The 12,029-nt window shown below is 31.4% G+C and overlaps 1 protein-coding gene across 1 annotated transcript; it reads right to left on the reverse strand.

Moving 5' to 3' along the window:
* Positions 1-557: 557 nt before the first annotated feature.
* LOC145594297 (disease resistance protein RGA2-like) lies at positions 558-8,851 on the reverse strand. The gene is made up of 2 exons (XM_081650632.1): positions 8,629-8,851; positions 558-3,052 (listed from the first exon to the last, which is right to left on the reverse strand). Exons 1-2 carry the CDS (start codon positions 8,849-8,851, stop codon positions 558-560), a joined length of 2,718 nt encoding a protein of 905 aa, XP_081506758.1.
* Positions 8,852-12,029: the final 3,178 nt, after the last annotated feature.

Below are 12,029 nucleotides of genomic sequence, written 5' to 3' on the forward strand. Positions count from 1 at the left end.
TTTTCTTGATCTGCATGACTACAAAGAGAAAAAAGCAATATACCAATTAAAGAAAGAATACTTAATCCTTACTAATATCCCTGTATAGGACATGTTGTAATGGAAATCAGGTCCATCCGGCATTTGGCATCTTTCGAACAGCTTTGGACATCATTGAACCCCAAGTTTTTGTAATGACTTCGGAATTTCTTTCAGTTTTGGGCAAGAATGTATCTCAAGCTGCTGCAAAGTAGAGAGTTTACCAAGTGACTCAGGAAGTGTTATCATGAAAGGACAGTTCCTAACAGCAAGTGAACGGAGCTGTTTGATGTCGCCAATCCACTCAGGAAGGGATCTCAGTTCGTAAATTGAATACAAAGAGAGTCCCTCAAGTTTATGTAAGGAACAAAGGCCGTTCTTGAGTGACTCTAAATTGGAGATACTGATCAATTTCAAAAAGCGGAGGCTATTGAAGCATTTCCAATCTCCTGAACTGTTTAACAATTTCAACTTTTCACAGCGTTTGATTTCTAGTGTCTCCAGAGTAGAAAGTTGGTCCATGTTTTCAACAGTAATTTCTACCAGCTTATTGCATCATGAATTTCTAGTCGCTGAAGAGATGTCATAGATCCTAAAACCAATTCTTCGAGTTCTGGACATCTTCTGATTGCTAGGGACTCTAGAGCATTCAGATTTTTTATTGAAAACTTGGACTTAAGTTCGGAAACTGAGACAATTTCTAGCTTCCTCAACGTGGCACTAGGAGATGGCCCTGCAGTAGTTGACAAGAGATGCCTTAGCAATTTCACATGGATATCATGTGCCTCTAGTGACACAAGACTTCGCAACAGAGGCATTGATGACATCTTCGGACAATTGCTCACACAAAGTGTAAGATTATGAGAAGGGATTGGGAGTTGTTGTTGTATATGACGTGACCATCCCTCCAATCTTGGTAAATTGGCCAACAAAAGGTATTCCAAAGATGGAAAATAGTGACTGAGTGTAGATGAAGCAGAACCTGTAATGTTGTCACTATCGACATTGGGCTCCACGTATTCCAAGGCATTTAGGTCCCAAAGTTGAATAGCTCTCAGATGAGGCAATGAACTTAGAGCTGGCAGATCTTTGCATCCTCGGCAGTCTTCAATATGTATAGAAACAAGGCTATCGAAAACAGCCTTGCCAAACATAAGTTGTAGGGGAAATTTTTCTCCTTTCCAATGGCAGACTGAGAGGCTTCTAAGACCATGAGGTGGCTGAAAGTAATCAAACTCTTCCTGGTTGGTTGGTTTTGAACACGAAGATGACCATACCAATGACAAGTCTGTTACGTTCATGTTATTCAATATACCTTTATCACCTGTTTGCGATGCACCAAGATGGGAAGGAAGCTTTTCATATCGGATTATGAGCTTTCCAACAAGATCACTTAAGTCAGCCAAGACATCCATACCATTATTATTTCCGACTATGAACACATCTAAAGTTTGGAGAGATTTTAATTCCCCAAACTTTGGTGGCATATCAATCAATCTACCTCCAGTATACAAGTGCCTTAAATGACTCAGCTTGTAAAACCCTTCAGGCAACAGTGTAACACTAGATTGTCGAAGATCCAATGTCTGCAATTTCTGCAACTCTGTGACGCTCTCAGGGAGGCATTTTGAGGACACACCAAGTCTGAGGTACCTCAAATTCTTAAGCTCTCCCAGTAAATGAGAAATGTTTTCACAATTCACTGCTACCAAATCCAATGCTTGTAAGCCCGTCAATTTCAAAAGGATTCCTTCCAAGTTTTGGACATTCACCGAGTTATGTAATTTGCTGGGCAAGAAAATAAGGGACCGTAATTTACCAGCATTAAGTAGCCAACTCGGTGATTCCCATAAACCTTCAACAACAAAGCTCACATGCAAAATATTAGCCTCATCAACTTCCCTAGCAGGTTCCTCAACCAAACAAAACTGAGGTTTCGCCATAGTCTTGAGAAACTCATTCAATACATAGTGCATCTTGTAGCAATGGTGAACCATAGCACCATCTCTACTAGTGACTTCAGAGAAATATCCATTATTGAATAATTTCTCAAAATATTCTTCACCAACCAACTCTTCTGGCCTTCCGGTATCATTTGATAAGTAATCCTGGGAAGCCCATAGATGTATCAAATCTTTCTTATAAAGTTCGTAATCCCTCTGAAACAATGAAACATAACAAAGACATTGTTGAATCTTGAACTGCAGATCTTCAAAGCTCATGAGGTTGAATTTTATAAGATCAGTTTCTGATAGATCTTGCAAGCTTGATATCAAATTATCACGAAAATTTTCCCATTCTTTCACTGTATGCTTAGAAGAAAGAATGTAAGCAATTGCCTTCAAAAGGCCTGGAGCATCGGCGTATTTGCTACAAATCTCTTTGCCTATGCCCAACAAAATTTGATTACTCGTCTTTTCTTTATCTTTGAATGATATGCTTTCGAGCAATTCCCAAGCCTTTTGTTCTTGTAGTATAGAAGTTGAATCTATAGGGGCACCTTCCTGCGTCTTCAAGGGTTCCAACATTCCAAGTTTTTCCTTACTTGATGCAGTTAAAATTATTTTGCTTCCATGACTAACGTCCCGTAACAAGTCCTCTAAAAAAAATCCAAGACCAGCCTGTGTTATTCCATCTAAGATAAGCAAGTATCTTTTGCCATCAAGATTGGAATGGAAATCTTTTAGGATGTCTATATTAGATGTTTGCTTTCGAAAGACTAGATCAAGTAGTTTACTTGGATGTACATGGCTCATGTCACACATGCACACCCAATGTCTTTCATTGAAAGAACTTCGAACACGTTTGTCATGATAAACACGTTGAACTGCAGCCGTTGCTCTTGTCCCAATAACTGGAATAGCCAAAACTCGTTGATCAAGGTCGAAATTTAAAATCATCTCTATGAGATGTTGAACATTGATTCCACCATAAAATTCTTGCTCTAGAGGCTTGATCACATAGTCCTCTTGTGTCACCCAACGGCGTGACAATTTCTCTAAGATACTCTTAGCATCTTCTTCATTTTGATTGCCTACATGTAAGACACCCCAAGAATTAATAAATTAAAATTCTAAAAAAAAAAAAAACACATACTAATAAACTATATGAGTTTTTTCATAAGGGCAATCCATCACGTTCATACTTCCATTTGATAATTTGATAACAAGCTTGAAAGATCTATCACGAAAGGCTTACATGCGCAGTGCACTCACTATAGCTAGTCATGCTGAAAAGCTAGCTCTTTCATTGATTTGCCCTTGAGGATGTTGGGCTTATTAAGTTAACTTATTAGATATTAATTTGTTGTTTTGTTATTAAACTACACACACACACACACACACACAAACACAGGGAAGGTTTTTTCCCGAGTTTTAAGAGAGTCATCGAGGATTTAATTTGCTTAGCGCTATGTAGGATTATATATTATAGTAGTAGCCAATTAAATAGAACATTATTAATTTCTCTTAAAATTAAGTAATACAAATGCCACGTAAGCAAAATTGACGAATGAGATTTTTAAGTTTAAATTAATTACATATAAATTATAATTTTTGATTTTAGGAATTTTATTTAAATATATAACAAGTTTTAGCACATAAATACAAAAAAAAAATTGTTTAAAAAATTCAAACAAACTTTGTATCGCACAAGATTCATGTAATAATTAATAATATTAATGAACGGAAATAATGTTTTTTTCAATTTATTTTTTTGTAATTAACTAATTATCTATTCTAATATAAGCTTTTTAATTTTTTAACTTATTCATTTTATTCTGATCTAATTTGCTTGTTTAATCTTACTAAACTTTGATCTTGTAGGCTATTTCATATGGAAAACATATTTTGATGTGTAACCTTTTCATTGTTCATAAGGGATTCGATTTGCTGCAAAATATTATACTCACTCTGTTTTATTTAAGTGCCCTAGACCAGTGACTATCATGTATCGGCTATTTTTAATTTAAGTTTTTCATTACTTTTCATAGTTATTCTTTTTAATGTTCATATAATTAGGGTTTCTGACGCGCACAATGTGGCTAGAATTTTGGAAAGAGTTTTTTGTAATTGGCCCTAATATCCTATGACTAATCATATATTATTTTATTATAAATATTTTCATACAGAGAATAAATGTATTACATGTTTTTTTGAGAAAAAATGTATTATATGTTGTGTAATGTGCAATGTTCAAAATTTTAGTAGAGTTAATTAAAATTTAGTGAGGAATCGACAAAAATTTCAAGTTCTAGAAATGTAAATTTTGATAAATTTATAGTAATTATAAAAAAAAATTAAATATTAAAGACATGACACTAAAATAGAAAGAGTACAAAATATACAAAGTAGCATCGAATATAAATGAAATGAACACAACTTTTAATACTACCTCCGTTACAGGTTATGTGCAACGATTTGACATAAAGTAGAGAGGGAAAATGTCTAATCGTTGACATAACCTGTAACAGAGGTAGTATAATGATAATTAATCAATTTAGCCTGAGGTTTCAATTTTTTTAAATAATGTAATAGAAATAAAGTTAAATGTAAAAGCAATTTAGCTTTATTTGAGGTCACAATTGTCAGCAATATTAATACGTCCTTTCACAAGTTTGCCTAGAAACGTGTCATATTGTTATTAGGTGGGCTAAAGTGTAGTTTATCCAATATTTAGCTTGATTAGTTTATTCCCCTGTGCTTTCTTATCATGTGATGAAGCCTTAGATCCGCCTGATTGTGAAAATGCGAGGTTTGTGAATAGGAGCGGTCGAAAGAATTGAACAAAGAGATCAGGGGGTTTGATGAGTTTTGTTTTGTAGTTTCACCGTTTCTTTTTAGTTGGCACGATTCTTTAATCACATTTACCAATGTACAAATTCAATCCTTAATATCTTTAATTGCCGATAAACGATAATTATATAATTTGATATTTTGATAATATACATCGCGACAAATCTAACAAGATCCTACATGATTATATTTTTTATTATGTATAATTCACAAAACACGGTCAAAGAGAAGTGTATCAATAGTGCTAAAGTCAAAACGTGACAAAAAAAAAAAAAAAAAAAAAAAAAAAAAAATATTGAAAGTAGTATTTTGTTTATTTATTTAATGCTTACATTTCATTCTTCTTCTTACTTCTTTTTATTTAATTTTCCTTTTCCTTTTTAAGTTTTATTCTTTTATTTAGACTTGTAATATAAAAACCCTTTTTTCGGTTATTACTCTCTTAGCTCTTAATCCTAATTACTTAGATTAGGCCTCTCTCTTTTATTTATTCTCTTAGGTTTTTAGGATTAGCATTAGTTTATGGTTTTTAGAGAGAGATAAAGGGGGAGAAATCAAAGAAAGATTAAGTTTTTGTATAATTGTGCATGTCTTATGAATTATGATGGTTGGTACGTAATTGGTTTAATACCTTGGGATTTTTCTAGTTAATTAATCTCAAGTTATGTATCTATCGCTTCTAAGCTAGTTGTGCTAGAGTGAGCTAGGTAAGAGTGTAATTTATCCAATATCTAAAGCATCATTAATTTCGCGGATTAAACTAATTGAGTTGGGAATTTGCATGTCTAGTTGTGCAAAATGACTTGGTTATGCTAGTTTCATTCATATGATATGATAAAATTATCATGTCATTCATCGTAGCTTAGTTTGAGTGATTGAATAATTACTATGCTTAATTACTATGCTTATATCCACCAATTCCCCTAGTGCTTTCTTATCTTGTGATTAAGCATTTGAGCCATTTGACATTTATGATATGATGCGAGGTTGGTGATGGTGAGTGGGAGCTAGCAACTAAAAGAATCAAAGAGGGGGCTAAGGTGTGTGATGATAGGTTTTGTTTTATACTTTTCCCCCCTTTCTTTATAGCTGACATGTTTCTTAAGTCACGTTGGCAATGCACAAATTCAACTATTAAAGTATTATTTTCGACAAATTTTTCTTTATTTAATGTAATACTCCCTCCGTCCCTTTTTTTTTTTTTTTGCCCCATAGAAAATATATGGATCAAACTTTTATAACTTTGACCATGAATTCTCAATAATCTATAAGTGATAACATATTTATGTAACATCTTGTTAGAATCATCTCATAATATATTTTATTATTATCAAGTTTTAATAATGTTTACGTTGAAATGGAGATATATTCATTTGAAAATGTGTCTTGAAGACCTGAAAGTCCAATGGGGTAAAAAAAAATAAGGGACAGAGGGAGTAGGATAAAAGAAAATAATTTCTCAAATTTTTTAATGGAGGCACATATGTAAGAAAACATTTTGAGGGTGTAAACATTCGCACAATATTAATAAGAGTTCTCTCAAATTTATCATAAGAAAAACAAAAAACTAAGAATTATTGGTATAGCAAGTGTTCCCCCTAATACTTGAAGGGGATATATAATTTTTTATTTTTTTTTTATGCTAAAATACAAGAGTTCCTAAAATTTGTGCTAATTCCTTTGGGGCACTTATAATAACCAAGGGAGTAATTTATTTGTAAATATTTATTTATAACATGGTCAAAGTTCTTAAACGGAAGAATGTTATTGAATTTATTTTGATGCATGCTTTTTATATCAATTGTTTATAATTTTTATGTCTAGATTTAGAGATATATGATGTTTAAATAAATTACATCTTGAAAATCAAATGAAACAATCTTTATTGTTTTAATTATGATGAAGGTGATTTTTTTTTTTTTGATAGTGGAAAGAAGCATGGGATATTAATTACACCCCTAAATCCTACATTACTCACATTAGGCGTGTTATTTGCACATTAAAAGTAATTTTTTAATAAAAAAAAAGTTATTAATTGTAATTAACATATACAATAGAAAGTTGATAAAAGTAAGTTCAAATGAATAAAAATAATAATTTCATATATTTCAATAAACTAATCTAATATATATAAATAAAGTAGGCATTTTTGGAGAGCATTCGGCGCGCCACATAAGCAAAGGTATATTTTTGACCAATTAAAAATTAGATTTCTATTTTATTTTATAATTAAAATATTCACTTGCCACCAAGATAAAACTGACGAATGAGATTTAAGAATTTTGCCACGTTATTAAAAAAAACGAATAATGATTTATTAGATCGAAATTATTTTAAAAAAAAACTAAAATTATCTTTTTTAAAAAAACGAATAGTGAATTATAAGGATTTAATTTATTTAAAAAACTAAAAATTATCTTCTTTCTTTTTTAAAAAAAAATCATCTATAGATATAGAACTATATCTAATATAATCTTGATAGTGTTTATGATAAGACATAAAAATTATTTCTTAATAATAATTAAATTAAATTTTTTTTATGCCTACCACTATAAATTGACATATCCTACCACACCAATAAAATTTCATATCAATACAAAACCAAATCAAGAGAATATTGTGTCATGATTTTTTGTTAGTTTTAGGTCATCAACGGCTGCGTCATTCTTAATTTAAATCTTATTTTAATTTGTGATTATTGCTTACATTGTGTTTATTTAGAATGCTTAATGATTATATGTTTATGTTTTGTTTACTGAAATTTGTTTTTACATCCAGATCTAATTTAATCAGGGAATTAAATTTTGGCAAAAATGATTGGAAAATAAAAGTACGATGAGGTATTATATATGTATAAATCGTTTACATATATTAATTTTTTATAAATATTTTTAATTATTATTAATTATTTTATGAGTAAAATAATTTTTTGTGATTTAGGTAGCTTAATCAAGTCATCAAATTTAACTTAATTTTTATTTTTAATTACAAAGTGATTATGTTCATGCATCAATCAAAGCCAACTTTGTACAATTTCGTCCAAAATTAATTGAAAGAAAAGTTTACTCCATTATATACTTTTCAATCGTCACAACTAAGAAACGAGCGGCGATTGGGGACGATTAAGCTCCAATGCATAAATTTGATTTTATACAATTGCAATTTTTGGATCAATTTCACAAAAAAAAAAAAATCACTTCATGATATATAAATATATTGATTTATTTTATAAGACTGTAAAGATTAATTTTACATAAATTTTATTTTTGCTAACATGTTTTATTTATCCAGTTTAATTAGATGGAGAGATATGGGTGTGAATGAAGAAATAGAAGATAAGTAGTATACATGTTTTTATTAATTTTTTTAATGTTTCTATTTTTTTTAAGAAACCAATGAATAATGATTAAGGATTAAAATATGTAAACAAAAAAAAAATCTTTTTAATTACATTAAAGATTTTATCCTAATATGTAACCAATAAATTATCATATTTACAATTTTTTTTTGTTTTGAAAATATTATATTTACAATTTATTCATATTTATAAATTCAATTGTTATATAACTGATAACCACAAATAAAATACAAATTATACTTTTGTAATTGGCAATAACACTTTAATTAGATTATTATGTGTTTTTTTTTTTGGTCTGAAATTATTAAATAGTAAAATAATCAAATACAAAAATATCTTTTCGTGAGATTTATATATGAAAAACCGTGCATCGCACGGGCTTTCATCTAGTTTCAATAAAAATAATTTTCAAAATCTTCACTCTGATCATTTTGTTTCTAAAATAGATGGGTGAATTACCTTGGATGAAGGATCCCAATTCAAAGAGCACTTCTTTGAGACTTTCCTCTAGAACTCCGCCCGGTACTTGAAGTTCGGACTCCGCAACTTCAAGTTTGCCTTCAATAATTTCTAAACTATGCAACATATCATTCCCACTCTCACTAGACAAATATTTTTCATTATTTTTTAATTTCTTTCTGATTTCCCAAACATCATGCCTAAGCTTCATTGCTTCTTCCATTCTTCTCCTACTTTTTTTTTTCTTTTTTTTTTTAATGGAAATATAGAGAAAAATTTAAGATTATGTTTTCCAACTCTCGCTTCTTTTATCCTTAACTTTTTTTTTCTTGAGGAATCAAGTTAACTCTTTGATTCTTAACTTCATTCGTAGCTCACTAGCTTTTTCTAGAAGGTAATTTATGTTTGGTTAGTTGTTGAGCTCTAAGTATTTAGGATTTTTTTACTTTTACCACAAAATATATATATAAATAGAAAAAAAATTTTGACAATTACCACCTTCTGTTATGTTCATTTTAACAATTACCACCTTCTATTTTTTTTTTAAATTACCACCTTTTATTTTCAAAAACATCAAAAGTTACCACCTTCTTGCCCCCCAACTATCACGTGACGTCATTTTGGGCCCATTCTTTCTCTTTCCTCTCTATTTTTCTCACATTTCTCATTCCTATTTGGATTCTCATCTCCCCTTTCACTTTTTTCCCCCCAAACCACCAATAATTGTTCGTCAATTGTTATTTGGAGGAGTGAATTAAAGTGTTTTTGATTGTTTCGGGGAATAGAAGTGAAAGGGGGGATGAGAATCGAGTTAGGAATGAAAAATGTGAGGGAAATAAGAAGGAAAGGGAAAGAATGAGCCCAAATGATGTCATGTGGTAGTAGAGGGGTAAGAAGGTGGAAACTTTTGATATTTTTGAAAATAGAAGATGGTAATTTAAAAAAAAAAAAATAGAAGGTGGTAATTCCTAAAATGGACATAATAAAAGGTGGTGATTGTCAAATTTTCCAAATAAAAATCAAAATATTGTTTTTTACCACCAAAACTTTTAAAAGATTTAATTTACCACCAAAAAAATTAAAAATTGTTTTTTTCCACCTGTCGTCGAAAACCTAACATAATTTTTTAAATTCTTCGATTTTCATGCAAAACACATGGTTTTAGGGGTTTTGGGGGCATTTTGTTTCTTTGGGACCAATTTGAGGTCAAAATTGAGAAAAAATGACCAAAAATGCTTCGTTTTGCATGTTTAAAAATACCTCGATTTGTGTGAAACACGCAAAACGACGTATTACCGATCATTTTTTGTCTATTCTGACGCGAAATTGGACCCAAAGACCAAAATGCCCCCCTTAACCTATGAATAGTACATGTTTTGCGCAAGAAAATCGAAGAAATTTATTTTAAACCGTTAGATTCAACGGTTTTCTTGACAGTAGGTGGTAAAAAGTAATTTTTTTTGAAATTTTTTAGGTTGTAAAATAAAACTTTTATAAGTTTTGGTGGTAAAAAAAACTTATTTGATTTTTTTTTTGTGATAAAAGTCAATAAATCCAAATATTTATATAGAAAATACAAGTTTATCTTGAAAATAAATAATTTTTGTTTATCACACGACATTGTCGTAAATAAATCAATAATTATTTCTTAAAAAATAGATCCCACATTCGTAGTAATGATAGGATAAAATTGTGGATTTATTTACCAAAATGTCATGTAGTAAGCAAATACGGATTTTTTTTGTTTATGATGCCCACCCGCTTCACCAAAGCTTAGCTCTGACTACATTCAGATCCGATCCAAGTCGCACACCTGACTAATGGTGAGTGAGTCTTCTAGCAAGAGTTTATGCATACGGTGAGGCTCGAACTCGAGACCTACCTTAAGCGACATCAAGATGCTTACCACTTGAGCCATTTTTATCACAAATATTAACCTGGACACCCTGATATTTAAACTCTCTCTATTTCTTTTATAAATTACACTTTGACCAACATAACTAATTTAATTGTCTTTAGGGAAAAAAAAAGTGTAAGTATGATATTAAGGTACAAAAAAATAATAATAAGAAAAAAAGTGGGGGTAATAAGAGCATTCTCACCAATGATCAAACAATAGTTTTTCCGTTCACTCTCAACCCTCTTTCTCACTCATTCTCCTAGTCATATTTTTACACCATCCATCAATGGTTAAAAAAAAAGAATTAAAAAAAAAACTCATCATTATTTCATCTGTATTTTTAATAAGGTTAAACTTATCAAATGCGATCGTGATTATTTAATAAGTGTTACACGTACCGTACTCCCTTTTTTGGCAAAATGTTACATTTTTCCGTTATTTTATTATTGTACCACTTGCCTTTTAAGAAAATTAAATTTCACAAATATTGCACCATTTCCATCACTACAAATATCCAATATACCCTTACTTTTAACATTTGATTCTTTACTTTATGATTACATCACATGAATTTTTTTTTTTTTTTTGTCCTTTTACCCTTCTCTCTCTTTATTTTTCCCACAACCAAAAAATGTTTGTCAAACATGTATGATGCAATAATATAAAAAACAGAGGAAGTCTTATATCTTTCTCTATTGATGGTCCCATCCAAATTCACTACTCGTCTTTTTTATTATTTGTTTCCTCTCACATTTATTACTTTTCAATAAATTATAGGAAAAATTGAAAAAATTAATCCCAACTTTCACCGGTTCGCTCAAAATAATCCCAATTTGGATTATTTTTAAATAATCCGAACTTTGAGAGTTGTTCATTCAAAATAGTCCCATATTACCGGTAACCTGTTAAAGTTTTTTTTTTGTTTTAGGTAGACGTGTCATCACATGATTTGTTGAAAAAAAAATTAATAAACTTAAAAAAAAAAAAAAAAAAACAAAAACAAAAAACAACAGCCGCCTCCTCCCACAGCCCAGAACCCCAATCCCTTGCCCCTAATCGTTGTCGTGCCTAGAGTTCCTCTCCCCCGCGTCAACTCCATCACTGCCAGTCCCCCTACACCCTAAACCACCAATACCCCCACCGAAAACCTCCTCACTCAAACCCGAAACACCTAAAAAACGCAAGCCCACTGCACAAACACCTTAATCGACTCTCTCCCACCCTCAGAATCCCTAGTCGCTAGGGTTTCGAGGGTGGGGGATGGCCGTTTTAGAGGGTTTGCGGTGGGGCTGGGCGGTTTTAAGGAATTCGGGTTCTGATAATGGTGGTTTTGTTGTCAGAATAAGTGATTTAGGTGGTATAGGAGTGGAGCGCCGGCGCCGGCACGCCAAAGGAAGGGTCTAGACACCGACACGGGGATTTTAGGCGGCGACGGAGGTGGGTGGTTCTGGGAGGGTCGTGGCTGGTGGTGGGGACGGTGGTTGTGGGTGGGGCTGGGTTT

This window comes from Chenopodium album, chromosome 19 (assembly GCF_948465745.1).
Source record: "Chenopodium album chromosome 19, dcCheAlbu1.1, whole genome shotgun sequence".
Classification (NCBI taxonomy): domain Eukaryota; kingdom Viridiplantae; phylum Streptophyta; class Magnoliopsida; order Caryophyllales; family Amaranthaceae; genus Chenopodium; species Chenopodium album.